Source organism: Passer domesticus, chromosome W (assembly GCF_036417665.1).
Source record: "Passer domesticus isolate bPasDom1 chromosome W, bPasDom1.hap1, whole genome shotgun sequence".
NCBI lineage: Eukaryota > Metazoa > Chordata > Aves > Passeriformes > Passeridae > Passer > Passer domesticus.
The window spans coordinates 42,337,340-42,352,313 of record NC_087511.1 but is presented as its reverse complement, the minus strand read 5'-3'; the positions used below and the strand labels follow the sequence as shown (position 1 = coordinate 42,352,313).

Below are 14,974 nucleotides of genomic sequence, written 5' to 3'. Positions count from 1 at the left end.
CATGTTAGAAGTTCTACTACTCTCACTCTAAACCACAACAATAGACACCAGACTGTGCTCCAAAACAACACAGCATTTTGCACCAGAAGTACATACCCAGGAACCAGCACTGCTTGATAGCACTGCTTTTAGTCAAAAAGCTCAACTTCATTACAGGCTAGAGGCAAAAAGATGATAGCGCCAGAAAACCCAAAGAAGCCTACTGTGCTCTATCAAGAGGGAAAAGGGGGATGGGAAAGAGTCTAGTAAATGAGGAACTATCTACAGGTACAATATAGCATACAGAAAGCTTACACGGTACTTACAGATTCACCAGAACCTCCTGCTTCAGACAACTCGATAATTGGCTCCTTAGGCATGACTAGGAAAATCGATAGATCATGGAGCGTACGGCACTGGAGGAAGATTAAACAGTTAAAACATAACCAGCTTCAGAGAAAGCTAAGAGCTAATGCAAACCCATCTGCCCGGCGGAACTTCTACAGAAGCAGATTACCAGATACCCCAAACACAAGTCAGAACATTGATTTTTTTCTTGCATGATTATAATGCTTTCTATACCCAAAACACGACATCTTTACAGAGCGCCCTCCAGAAGTGGGATTTGTCATGCAAGACGATGGGCACAAGGCGATGGGCAACTACTTATGACTAGCAACTTGTGATCAGTGATGTTTTAGTTCAGGCTTATTCTTTCCACAGCAGGTTTTCTATTGGCTTTGTGTGGTCTACGTAGAGGCAGGAGACAAATGGCTTAACTGAATCCTCAAAGAGTTTAGTGAAGTGGAAGAGCAGCGGCCATTCGTTTCCCACAGGACAAGGGAGCTCAAGTATCGAACACACGCATAATGACAGGAAGCCTGCAAGTGCATAGGACGAGTCTGTCTTCTATACCCCCATCCAAGCTCTGCCTTTAAAAGCAGAAGGCATCCCTAACCGGTAACTTTCAGCATTCTAATAACTAAGTCATATGGGATATTACCTTAAAGTTAACATCGCATAGGCAACGGCTGTATTGGTTTCCCCCCCGGGCTAAGCAGCTCACTCTAGTTTCCAGTACCAACACTCGTGACCCTTGCAAGCATGATGTTATCACGGTCTTACTTCCCCACAGAAACAAGTTCTGGAAAGCCGTTGCAGCCTGCAGGATGACCATTTCGTACTTCTTAATTTTTTTATTTTTTTTTTTTTTTTACTAGAGAAAGCCGGAATTCCTTGTCCTAATAATCCAGTTTGCGGATTCAGAAGCAAAGCCTAGCACAGCAAAGCTGCGAAACCTCTTCGAAGCTGTTAGGAGGCACACTGAGGCCAAGTTACCGTCAGAGGTCCTTATCTACGCGCGCACACGACACGGTGGGGGTGGAATGCGAGGCGAGTCCGGACAGCTCCAGCAACCCAGTACGCCCGCGGCAGCCGGAGGGGTGGGGGTGCGGCTCAGAACAAGCTTAGGGGATGGTGCAGTAGAGAGCGCCACAACCCAGAGAGGTCCCGTCCGTCCCCCGTCCCTGCACCCACCCGCAGCAGCACCCTGCCGCTCGCGCGGGCACCGCGCGCCGGGTCCTCGGCTCAGATGTCCGCAAGCGCGGGACGAGGGGGAGAGGGGGGAAGGGAAGAGGAACCGCGCACAGAGCAAGGGTACGGCTACCTCCTCGTCCTCGTCGCTGACGATAGTAGAGAAACGCCTTGCCGATAATCTTTCCGAAGACAGTAGTGGCGCCACCGGGGCCAGAGGCCAGCACCCCCACACTCTCGCCAGCCAAGGACAACGCCCGTGTCCGCCCCGACACTTCCTCCACTAAGCCGGGCCCTTCGCGGCGCCCATTGGGCCGACGGATCGTGGCCCGCGTCTCGATTTGCTGTCTCGCCTGTCGTTTCCGCTTTCCCCCGCCCCCTTGGCGAGTCCGCCCTCGTCGACCTGATGCCCGCGGGGCGCGGAGGGATCTGCCCCGCGTAGTGCTGCGACCCAGAGGGCGGGCTACGAGGTCGCAGAAGAGGCTGTAGTAGCTACAAGTACTGTTTCTTGCTTTTTGTTACCGCATCGAGTCCACTCCAAAGGTGCCTGTGCCTTTTTGCTGCTGCTCCCTCCAGTCAAATGACTGCTTTGGCCAGGACAGGCCTGGCTTTAACTTCTCAGGACATTTTGAAAAAACAACTGAAGTTGCTCTACATTGTTTGCTGAAAGCCCCTCTTACATGGCAGACATTTCTAAGCTGCACTTCTGGAAGCAAATAAAATGTAAAGCGTGCATTCAGCACTGCTGGCTTGAGGGCTCAGGAGAGTAGGATTTGCCTTAAGCTGGATAGGAGGCTTTTAGAAAAATAGGCAGTGCCCTCAAAGCTGCCCAAGGGTGGTCTGTGGTGCCCTGCACCCCTGAGGACAGTGAGCATATTGAATGGTTCACACAACTGTCTTGTAACATATACGAACCCTGCTTTCCTCTATATGGGGCTAAGGAGATCCTTGGCCGCCTTTGAGGCAAGAGCACATTGTCCTATTTTGCAAAGCTGCTTTCCAGCCGATCGGCCTCCAGCATGTACTGGTGCATGGGGTTGTGCCTCCCCAGGCGCAGGACTTGTGTATTCACAGGTTCCTCGGGTGGTCTCAAAAGAGATCTTTTCCTATGATGGAAGGGACTTTGTTCCCCAAGCCCCTGCCTTGAGGTTCAGGGTCCCAAGAGGTTTGATAAACGTGCCAGTGAAAACAGAGGAAAATGAATCGCCGGGTACCACAGCCTTCTCCATGTTGCTGGCCACTAGACCTCCTGGCTTATTTATCAGCGGGGGCCGGGCACGTGGGTTGCATATGCTTTCTTTAGTCTTATTTTCTGACCAATGCACCTGTGGAAGCCCATAGTATGATTCTTTACATCCCCTGCCAAATTCAGCTGCAGCTTTGCCTTAGTTTTTCTGATCCCATCCCTACAGACCTGGGCGGCATCTTTAGATTCTTCCCAGAACGCGTGTCCCTGCTTCCACTACCTATGCGTTTCCACTTTGTGCTTCAGCTCGACCAGAAGACAAGGCCGTTACTCAGACACGCTCATCTCCTGCCGAACTTGCCTGATTTCTTACGTCGAACTTATCCTCTTAATCAGGTGGCCTATAGTAGATACCAAGCACAAGGTTTCCTTTGTTGGCTTGTGTGGGATGATGACCATGGAGCCAGAAAAGCGTTAAGGCCTAAACCGTGTAACCTCCACCTTATCTTTACCGATGGAGATCCACATAGATGAGGTCAAGAAAGGACAATATGGCCAAAGGAGGAGTTCATGGGCAGCTAGGATAGCCCTCTTTTGGCTCTGATGAACGGCATGAAATGGAAGGAAGTCTTAAGAGCAGAACTTTGAAGGACACCAAGGCCAAAAAAGTAACCTTTGCCTGATTAAGGGTCATTTAAGTATTAAAACGCACACTCATGCATATGCTAATAAGCTTACTGAAGTACATGCTACCACCACGTATCTATCACTCAGCTCTCTGCTTAGATCATGCTATATGTAAGGAGAAGCAGATTGAGCTGTATATAAGGAGGGCAGAAATTTCAGCTAGGTAGCAGGAATTCCCAAAAGATATCGGGGACAGTTGCCGGTCTGTTCTCTTCTCCTCCTCCCATGTGGGGCCACCCTCTTGGGAAGCTTCTGCATGCCATTGCTATTATTAGTATTGCATGGGTTAGCACAATGTTATTAGAGGTCTATCACAGCTAGTGCATTTCTCAATGACAGTTCCAAATGTCTATTTCTGTAACTTCAGAAAAGCACTCTGTTCCTGAATCTGTGCTTGCAATGGTTCTTAGAGAACGCTAGCAGACTTACAGCGCTGAATTGGTTGTAATCAGAAATTAAGCCTAACCTCACCCAGTCCCACTGATCTCTGAGGACCAGCAGGAACGCAAGGGGCTTTATTTTCTGACAAATTTCTTACTCTTAATGCAACAGCTTGGCCTCTAATTTTCACCCATAAGCTCTCAACCTGTTCATCGCTGTCTTTCAAAGACAGCTCTGTACAGGAAATCCCTCTTATTTTTGGTTTACATAGAGGGCCACCTCCGCTCCTCCTTCCTTCTGACCAGCCATTGATTGCAGAGCTCCAGTCATTTGAGTTGTCCCAGCACATTTCTACTATAGTGATTACATTGTTAGCTTTACCGTCTGCACAGTGGTTTCCAGCTCCTCTTTCTTATGCATACTGCATGCATTGGTACAGAGGCACTTCCGTTGAGCTGTTGACTGTGTCACTTTTTTGGACAAGGATCAAGCCCCAATTCCTTTGCAGCATTTCTCAAGTATTCCCCTCTTGTTTCCCAACACATCACCAGCCCCTGGCTCTTCTCTGTTGCTCAAAACTCCATCGTCTTTCCCCACGGAGTCTTGTTTAAAGCCCTCCTTGTAAGTCTCACCAGGGTGCTGGTGAAGATCCTCTTTCCCAACTTGGTCACATGAATCCCATCAGCTCCCAGCAGACCCGGCTTCTCAAAGGCAGATCAATGATCATAGAAGCCAAAACCTTGAGTATGGCACCAGCTACGCAACCCAGCATTCAGCTCTTCAGTCCGTCTCCTCCTTCCTGGACCCCTTCCTCAGACCGGACACCAATAGAGGCGACCATCACCTGTGCTCCCCATCCTTTTAGCATCGCTCTTACAGACATAATAGACTCCTGGGAGGGTTCTAAGTTGCCTTATCTGATGCTACAGAGAAGAGTAGGAGCGGGTGATGATCTGTAGGGTTCACCAGCCTCGGCAGCCTCTCAGTGACACCATGAATGCGAGCTCCTGGTAGGCAGCAGAGCTCTCTAGAGAAATCAGCTGGGTGGGAAATGGCTGTCTCGGTGTTTCTCAGGAGGGAATCTCCAATTACTAATACCTTTATGTGCTTCTCTGGTCACACTGGTTCTAACGTAGGCAGGTGGTTAGGTCAGCTTTGCATGGTTGGCTTTGTCCTGGGTCCTGTCCATTACTCATGTGCTCTTCAGTCTCCTAAACCAGGAGCATCCTGTCGGTTCTGTAGGGGCACTTCAGGAGGTGGGGGAGGGTTCTTCCTCCTACCCTGAGCACAGAAATGCATCCGGTCTCCTTCATCTCAGGAGTTAATTGTGTCAGTCACCCCGAGGTTACATTCTGACTTACCTTCCTTTTGTGCACTCTGAAGGCAGGCCGTCGCTCAGCCTGGGACAGCGTACAATACCTGGCATCGAACTCCTGTCCGTGTACCTGGATTCCCTGCTTCCTGTCAATCTCCTCTTTTAAAACTTACTCGTCCAAGGAGATCTTTCTGCTGGGCACACTTGCAGCTATGACATCCACGGCTGCCTTCGGGTTCTAAGGGGGACTTCAAGGTACTGGAGCTCTTGCCCTGCCCTTTGTTCATTGACCCTGTCCATCACTCCCGCACAGGGCTGCTGATTATTCTCTCCCTCTCCCTCCTCGCACCCTCACTGTGGCAGCAGCTCTCTGACCACAGAGAGCAACACATAACTTTCCCAGGCCTTTCTGAGGAAGGCTGTGAGAAGATCAGAGAAAAGAATGAGAAACAATTCTTATCTTCACTTGCTGCACCTGTTATTGTGAACATGTGGAATGTGTTATGGAGATTTGTTTACCAAAGGGTGGTTTCTTAATTAGCCAATGGTGATGGTGTTTGGATTCAAGGGACAATTAGGTCCAGGTGTATCGGAACTGTCTATAAAAGCAATGGGTTTCTTAATAATCATATATATATAAATATACATATATACATATATACATATACATATATATATATATATAAAATAAAGAGATTGATCAGCCTTCTGTGAATCACGGAGTTAATGGTAATTATTTCCAGTTCGGGGATGCCCTGCCGCAACACCGTGCTTTCAGTTTAAAGCCCTCCTAATGAGGTCGGCTATCCTACTGGCAAAAATATCTTTGCTCCGCTTAGTGAGATGGAGCTCCGCTCTCCCATGCAGATGCTGATACAAAAACAGGGTCCCGTGTTCATAGAACCCAGAACGCTGCTGCAAGCACCAGCTCCACGGCCAATTATTTACCCGCATTATCAGCGCCCTTATCCTACAACACCTGGACGGCATCAAAAGCATCGGTGGTGGGTTGACCTTGGCTGGATGACAGGTGCCCACAGAGCCACTCTATCAATCCCCCTTATAAGCTTGACGCAGAGAGAAAAGAAGATGGAAAACAACTCACAGGGTGAGATAAGGCAGTCTACTAAAGGAAAAGAGAAAGTTTTTGCATGAAAAACCAAACAAGAAAAACAAATAATTATATCCTCTAGTTCCCATCAGCAAGCACTTTCCAAGAAGCAGGCCTTCAGCACACGTAGGGGTTGCTCCAAAACGGAAACGTTGTAAATAACAAATGTGCCCCCTTCCCCCTCCTTAACGTAGCTTTTATTTCTGAGCTGAAGTCATATGGTACAGAATAGCCCTCAGGCCAGTTTGGGTCACCTGGTCTAGTGGTGTCTCCTCCCAGGATCTTGCCCACCCCCAGCCTACTGATGAGGGACAGAATGTTGGAGAGACAGCGCTGATGCTGTGCCAACACTGCCCAGCAGTAGCCAAAACACTGGGGTGTTATCAACACCTTTCTAGTTACCAATGCAAAGCATGGCACTGATGGCCGCTATGGGGAAAACTAATTCCATCTCAGCCACACCCAATACAAACTCCACCCCTTAATTCACACCATTTGCATCATACTCAGATGCCACAGAATTTTATATATATATAGATATCTGTCTTCTAATAATTCCGTTGTATTTATTTGTCATGACTGCAATCCCTTCTTACCAACGCTTAGAACTTAAACTCCATGCTTAAACCATCATTATGCCCAACACACGTATACATTTTCATTAACTACCGTCCCCCTTCCTTTCAAAGATCGATATTATTTTCCCATTCCATGGGTTTCCTCCACCCCTCTGGATGTTTACAAACAGGCCATGACTTGGGCTCCATTCCATCAAGATGGGTGCTCGGGGCAGAAGCGACACACACGATCGTTTGGCACCCTTGCCTGGGCTATTGTTGCACTCTCCTCACGCCTCGTAAAATTCACTCATCGTAGGTTCATGCCACTCCTGCTACTTTACTCCCTGCAACATCCAATTTACACTCATTATTTCCCCCCAAGGTTAAATCTCCTTGAGACACACACCAGGTCTCCCCATCCTTCTGCATTACCCACCAAGTACACCCAGGTCCCTGAGCAAAGACAATCCCATTAATAGGTTTGCCTTTTCCCATGGGAGGAGAATTCCACACCAACCTCCTCAGCCACTTTCCTGTGTGTAGTATGGGGACCTTATCTCCTCCCACAGTATGTAGTGGTTTTGTTTGGGCAGGACCAGCGCGGTTAGCACATCTTCTGGTGTTAACCAGACAAGTGGCTTCTGCTAAATTTGCATCCCAATGCTTCCATGCCCGATTGCCTAACCCTCTTGACAGTCCACCATACCTCTCAATCTTTCCAGATGCTTGTGGGTGGTAAGGGATGTGATATATCCACATGCTTCTTTGCCCAAGAGATTACGAGGTTATTTCAAAAACAAGCCTCATTGATTCCATTCTTTCTGGGGTACCATGACACCACAAAATGTGTCTCTCAAGGCCTAAGATGGTGTTTCGAGCAATAGCATGGCTTAGAGGGTATTTTTCCAGCCAACCAGTAGTTGCCTCTACCATGGTGAGTATGTAAGCTCTTGCCTTGGTGTGTTCATGGCAGTGGTCCAATATAGTCAATTTGCCAGGCCTCACCACCTTTAAAACCCAGCTAGGCCATCTATTCCAAGGAGATTGTACTCGTGTGGCTCACTCGATTGCAGCACATGTTTCACATTCATGGGTGACCTGTGTGATAGCCTCTGTGATCAGATCCACCCCTCGATCACAAGCTCATCTGTAGGTTGCATCTTTTCCTAGATGTCCTGATGTTTCATGGGCCCATCGCACTGTAAATAGTTCACACTTCTGCTCCCAGTCTAAGTCTACCTGAGCTATTTCCATTTTGGCAGCCTTATCTAGCTGTTCATCATTGTGATGTTACTCAGTGGCACGGCATTTGGGCATGTAAACATCTACGTGACATTCCTTCAGAGCCATGTTTTCTATCTGTGCAGTGATGTCCTGCCACAACGCAGCAGCCCAAATGGGTTTACCCTTGCATTGCCAATTGGTCTTCTTCCATTGCTGTAGCCACCTTCATAGGGCATTAGCCACCATCCAGGAGTCACTATAGAGACACAGAACCAGGCACTTTTCTTCTCCTTCAGCGGCCTCAACGACTCGTTCTGTGGGACGCCACACAGCAGCTTTCCACCTCTGATGCTTTCCTCCCACAATGCAGGATACATCAGTAAAGAGACCATGGCCTCTTTCATCTTCTGATAACTCATTATATGGAGGTGCTTCTTGAGCACGAGTGACCTTTCAAAGAAATTATCCTAAATCTCTGCCTTTTTTCATGGATTCTCAGGCAACTGGGTTTCCCCAGTCAAGCTCGTTGTGTGATCAGCACTACCCACCCACTTACTCCATGTAGCGCTGTTTGCACGATGTAACCATGATATTTTAGGGAAAATTCCTCTGCTAGGATTTTTCCTGTCCTGAGGAGCTGAGAGCCTCAGGAAAGAAATGTAAACAATAACTATCTGCTGCTGTGGAAGGCCACAGGTGCATCTTCCATTGGTCCATGTGGATTGTTTTCAATCAGTGACCAATCACAGCTACCTGTGCCAAGGCTGTGAGCAGTCACAGGATTTTTGTTATTCATTCCTATTCTGTTCCTGTCTTTGTAGCCTTCTGATCTTCTTCTCTCTGTTCTTTTTAGTATAGTTTTAATGTAGTATTTTAATATAATATATAACATAATAAATCAGCCTTCTGATGAAAATGGAGTCAAGCCTCGTGTCCTCACACAAGGGATTGCCAAAACAACAGCACGATGCGTCGAAGGGATGCTTCCTTTGAACATCTAGTGTAGCACAGGAAATTGCAGTGTCAAGAGTAGACGGGCTTCTATCCCAAAAACATTTGAGGATGCTCAAACCCGCTCATACGCTGCTAATATTTCTTTTTCAGCTGGAGTGGAGAGGGCCTTCTGACCCTCAATAACCCCGGCTCCAAAACCCTAATGATCGACTTTGGGTTTCTCTTGATGTTCTTTGCCAGAGGCTCCAAGTGAGACCATGCTACCTAGCTGCAGCGTAGAGTATATTTTGCAGGGCTGGTGCAGTCTGAACAGGCCCAAGAGCTACCGCACAAGCTATTTCCTCTTTGATCTGCTCAAAGGCCTGTTGTTGCTCAAGGCCCCATTCAGAATGGTTCTTCTTCCGGGTCACTTGATAGAGGGGCCTCACAAGCTGACTATAACCTGGAATACGCATTATCCAAAACCCCAGGCAGCCTACGAAAGAGGGTGTTTCCATCTTCTTAGCTGGTGAAGACATAGTTCCTATCTTCTTAACCACATCCATAGGCACATGACAGCGGCCATCCTGCCATTTGACGCCCAAGAACTGGATGTCCCATGCAGGTCCCTTGACCTTGCTTTTCTTTATGGCAAACCCAGCTTTCAGAACATTCTGAACTATTCTTTTTCCCTTCTCAAACACTTCTTCTGCTTCAGTGCCCCACACAATGATGTCATGAATGCATTGCAGACGTTCAGGGGCATCACCCATCCCCAGTACACTTTGCATCAGTCCATGGGAGATGCTAGGGCTGTGTTTCCACCCCCGGGGCAGTCGATTCCTGGTGTATTGGACACCCCGCCACATGGAAGCAAACTGCAGTCTGCACTCTGCTGCCAAAGGAATTGAGAAAAATGCATTGACAATGCCAAGTGCAGCACACCACCTGGCTGCCTTTGACTCCAGTTCATATTGGAGCTCTAACATGTGCAGTACAGGAGCACTCAGTGGGGGCATTATTTCATTGAGGCCACGATGGTCTACTGTTAACCTCCACCCTCCATCAGACTTTTGCACTGGCCACATGGGACGACTAAAAGGTGAGTGAGTCTTGCTGATCGCTCCTTGGCTCTCCTTATTCACCTTTTCTTTGACACTTCTGGGGGGCAATTACTGTAGTCGTTGTTGTTTGGGTCCCTATCTCAGCCATAGTGTCCTCAAATGCACTTTGGGTCCCTGCCTCAGCCACACTCCTCTGACAGTACTGAACTGTGGCTCAACAGGGATAGCCCAGGGCCTCGTACAGGGTGAGAAGCTGCTGGGTTTCATCGGGGTAGGTAAGGCACCCTTCTATCAGGTGACACAACCGTTTGCCAGGGCTCATTGCCTGTTTAGGTGTAAAGTCCCAGGCAAGGGGAGGTGATAACCACTCTAGGAACCTGCCCAAATCCTTCCACACACACTGCCATCCAGGGACCAGCCGCTTCAGGGCACATTTCAATATCTCCTCACCTACAGTTTGTTTTGTCTTACAGCAGGATGACACCAGATTCCACAAACCCCATAGTAGGCCAACAGTATTAGTTAATAGTATTAATAGTATTCAACAGCTTACATGAGGAAGAACAAGGAACACGGGAGCCTGCATTCTAAAACAATACACATCAATCCCAGATAGGGAGAGGGAGAGGGATTCCCTCATTGTCCCCAGAAGATAGCTCCTCCAGCACAACAAAGCCACCAATGTCACAGCAAAGCGCAGAGACACTGTTTGTATTAACATGTTCCCAAACTGAACAAAACAAAGAGATAAGCAGCGTACCCCACAAACTCCATGTCCACGCACAGGAGCTTGCTACTCAAGAACTGCTATTACTATACCATGCAAGATATATAACTGCCATTGTCTCAGCTCACGTTAGGAACCAAAAAGGACTGGTGTGGGTTTATCTTGGCTAGATGCCAGGTGTTCAGCCAACAACTCTGTCACTCCCCCTTCCCAGCTGGACAGGAGAGATGAAAAACAACTTGCAGATTGAGATAAGGCAGTTTACTAAAGCAAAAGTGAAAGTTTGCGCATGAACAAGGAGAGGGGAAAAAACCCCCAACCTTATTGTCTACTTTTGATCAGCAAGCACTGCCTAGCCACTTCCTGGGAAGCAGGGCTTCCAGACACGTAGCAGTTTCTCTGGAAGGTAAACACTGTAAATAAGAAATGCCCCCCTTTCCTCCTCCCTTTACCTAGCTTTTATTTCTGGGCTGATGTCATATGGTACAGAATATCCCTCTGGCCAGTTTGGGTCAGCTGGTCTAGTGGTGTCTCCTCCCAGGATCTTGCCCACCCCCAGCCTACTGATGCTGGGGCAGAATGTTGGAGAGACAGCGCTAATGCTGTGCCAACACTGCCCAGCAGTAGCCAAAACTCTGGTGTGTTATCAACACCTTTCTAGCTACCAGTGCAAAGCACGGTGTGGGAAAATGACCGGGGACACTGTGGACCGGTAACTGGGGATTCAATTAGAGGAAACTTAGGACTTATATTAGCATCCTCACAGGAGTTATAACAGTACGGGAATTATAGGGTAAATCACAGTTGCTGCTCCCTGAGTGGAATACAGTGGGCATGACTTGAAACCTATTCCATGATGATTCCCCATACACACACACACCTGCTAAGAGGGATGGAATGGAGGGTGGAGCGGAGCGAAGGCCAGGCTCTGCAGAAATCCTTGCAGGGAAGGGAACTCCATGGTACTTTGCAGCTGATAAACAGCATACCACCTGTCAACCAAGGGAGATAGGGGAAGATGTCTTACTGCTGAGACAGCAACTGTGGTGAAACCACTCTCCTTAGATGAACTTGCTTCATTAAAGCCTAATAATAATAATAATATTAACGCACACCTCCGTCCCAAAGGTACCCACCTCCAAAGTGCGACCATCCCTCACTGGGCATGTGCTCTCTGTTCTTTCTGACTGTACCTGTAAAGCAAAGTAAGAGAATTCTACACCAATCAGTAACAAAGGTATGTACGACTAGAGTCACTCGAGCTCCACTTAAACACACAGAAATAGTATAAAAATAAGTCAAAAAAGGGGAAAATTTAGGGAAGACTCCATCGTAGCTGCTGGGATCAGTTGATTGGCTGAACCTGTCGTCTCCCCCATAGAGATGCCTATTGGATAAGAATCATACTCTATGCATGCTGAACATTTTATTGGGGATTAGAGCTTGTCTGTGTATTCCTTCAAATATATTTTTGCAGTCAGACACTATCACCGACAATCTTCGAACCTTAACCTGTGTCCTGGCTTGTAAAATAAGCATGTATTCTATTTTGCCATCTGTTGGGGGTTAGGCAGTTTTTCTTCTCTCTTTCAAGAACAATGACACTGCCAGGAAGATAATCTCCTGCTAATGGGCTATATAATGTCCTGGCTTGTAAAATAAGCATGTATTCTATTTTTGCCATCTGTTGGGGGTTAGGCAGTTTTTCTTATCTCTTTCAAGAACAATGACACTGCCAGGAAGATAATCTCCTGCTAATGGGCTATTGAATTACTCACTGTGGCTGGTAAGATTAGTTACATCATCCCATTGGGAGATGCTCCACCCAGAGGGAGGAGCCAAGCATCCCTGCCACCATAAAACAAGCATTTCTGAGACCACAGACAGCCTTCTTCGCTGGATTTCCCAGAGGAATCAGGAACCAAGGCCCAGCTGCTCCTTCGCCGCATTTTCGGAAGGGATCTACACCCTTCTGCAGATCGCCGCTCCAGGAGGAGCAGCCACCATTTGGCTGGACTGCTATCAGCACCCTGACTTCTCAGGGTGTCAGGTTTTTCTCACTCTGCCAGTGGTTTTTTTGCTTGTGCTAAATTACATTGTTATTTAGTTTTTTTTCTTCCTAGTAAAGAACTGTTATTCCCGTTCCCATATCTTTGCCTGAGAGCCCTTTTTAATTCTGAAGTTGTGATAATTCGGAGGGAGGGGGTTTACCTTTTCCATTTCACAGGAGGCTTTTGCCTTCCTTCACAGGCTCCTGTCTTTTCAAACCAAGACAACCTGTCACAATTTATATTAATAAAGCGTGTCATTCCATAAAGTGTTAGTGTGAATCTTTGGCAGACGCTACCAGTTGGCAGCAGCAGGGTAACACAATGGGTAAAGGGGAAGACCTGCTGCGGGGGTCTCTCTTACACTGTTGGTGTGTTTCCCTAAGCCACTCGAACCACCCTCTGATCCTGTAGGACTGCTCGGTGAAGGATCCCCCCAATGGGATGCTGACAGACTGGTCGGGCACAACGGTCTCAACTTTGCTGAAAGACAGACAAATTAACCACTAAAGACTGAGTAAATCTCCCCACACCAAGGGTCAAGGAAGCCTCCTCCCTTTTTCACGTGACACACGGCACTGTGAGAGCTGCTATGGGGAAATGAACTCCATCTTAGCAACACCCAAACCAGCATCATTGGGGCCTGATTCTCAGCTGTCCTTTGCTGCTGAAATTGCAGTTATAGAAGACAGATTGGTACCTGCCCTTCACTCAAACCAACATTCAGTCCTGTTCCTAAAATCTCTAAGCCACCTACCCCTTCTTCAAGGAAGAATATGCCTTTTAGGCTTTATGAGGTCAGACCATGGCTGGCTGCCAGGGGCTCAGCCAGCTGTTCTCTCACCACCCCTCCTCAATAGGACAGGAGGAGAAAATAAGATGAAAAAGTTCCTTCAGGACATAGCCACCTGCCAGATCTAAGGGCAGCAGGGAAATACCTGCCCCAGACAGCACTTTACCCTTTCTTAAATATGCTTACACAAGGGTGCCACCAGCTTTGCTGAGTTGCTCGGTTTTGGCTCTCAGGGAAGTCTGGTGCCTAGCTGGTGAAAACTAGCTGTGACTAGTGCAGAGCAGACCACCGCCTCTTCTCACAGAGGCCATGCCTGCAGGCCACACTCTGTGTGCAGTTCTCTTCCCCAGAATTCAATAAAAAGAGGCGGACAGACTGGAGAGTGTCCCAAGGAGGGCCACGAAGATGCTCAAAGGGCTGGAGAACCTGCTTTTGCTGATACCTTTTCTGCCGATTCTTCAAGCGACCTAAAACAACCATTTGCACTACTTGGCAGAGTCAGAGGGATGGCAAGAGATATCACTGAATACTTACAGAAGCAGGGAATAAGCCTAAGTCCTAAATACTCGGACAAATGGGCTCAGCATGATCCAAAAGCTGTGGAGGAACATCTAAATACAGCTAGCGGCTGCATGAAGGCCAGCAATGACAAAGGAATTAGTTGCAAAATGCTAGGCACCTGCCTAGACTCAGTGGGAACCTCCACACAGTATTCCAGTACTTCAAGGGAGCCACACGGAGAAGACAAGGGACAACAGGCACAAGTTGCACCAGTCCCCATTGCTGGAGGTTTTCCACATGCGGTTGGACAGGGTGCTAAATAATGTCATCTAGGCACCCTTTCCCACAAGAGGCTGCAACAGATGATCTTTCAAGGTCCCTTCACACCTGGGCTGGTCTAGGATACTACGATTCTCCAGTGGGGGTTGGGGAGTTTTAACTGGGGGGGGTCTGCAGCATGGTGCCAAGGGAGATTGTGTGCTCTGACCCGCGTCTTTGCTGTGTTGCAACTCAGCACTACGACTGAGTCCTGCCCACCTTCCCCACCTGTGCCCGCTGCTGCTGAGAAGATTCCAGCTGTCCGCCACCGCACCTCGACCACTACTAGCACTGAGACCAGCTGCCACCCCCGTGAGTTTGCAGGAACCCTTTTGAAAGGGGAAGCACCCCCTTTTCCTCTCTCTGGACATAACATCATCACTCCTATGCTGCCGGGAGTATACCCTCATGGAGTGTACACTTTCTCCTTAGCTGGGGGACGCCTGCTCCTAATAGCAGAGACTCTCGTCTGTCCTGGCGAGATATGGAAGATACCCTGCTTAACCTCCTCTCTTAGTTTCTGGTAGCCCTCTTCAATTTTCTCTTCCAGGCTCCAGACATGCCCAGCCAGTTTCGTTTCCACAGGCGAAACGTGGGCACAAAGGTGCCTTTCC

The 14,974-nt window shown here is 48.2% G+C and overlaps 1 protein-coding gene across 45 annotated transcripts in view; it reads right to left on the bottom strand.

Moving 5' to 3' along the window:
• LOC135289121 (uncharacterized) overlaps positions 1–14,974 on the bottom strand; it is a 262,105-nt gene that overhangs the window by 119,196 nt on the left and 127,935 nt on the right. For 42 of the 45 annotated variants that reach the window (XM_064402475.1, XM_064402478.1, XM_064402480.1 and 39 more), the window contains 2 exons: positions 11,837–11,893; positions 306–395 (listed from right to left, as the gene is read on the bottom strand). In XM_064402475.1, the coding sequence (XP_064258545.1) occupies positions 306–395; positions 11,837–11,893 (147 nt within the window). Of the gene's footprint in view, positions 1–305; positions 396–1,645; positions 9,805–11,580; positions 11,693–11,836; positions 11,894–14,974 lie in introns of all 45 variants that reach the window. The other 3 variants (XM_064402500.1, XM_064402499.1, XM_064402501.1) reach the window with 3 other exon arrangements.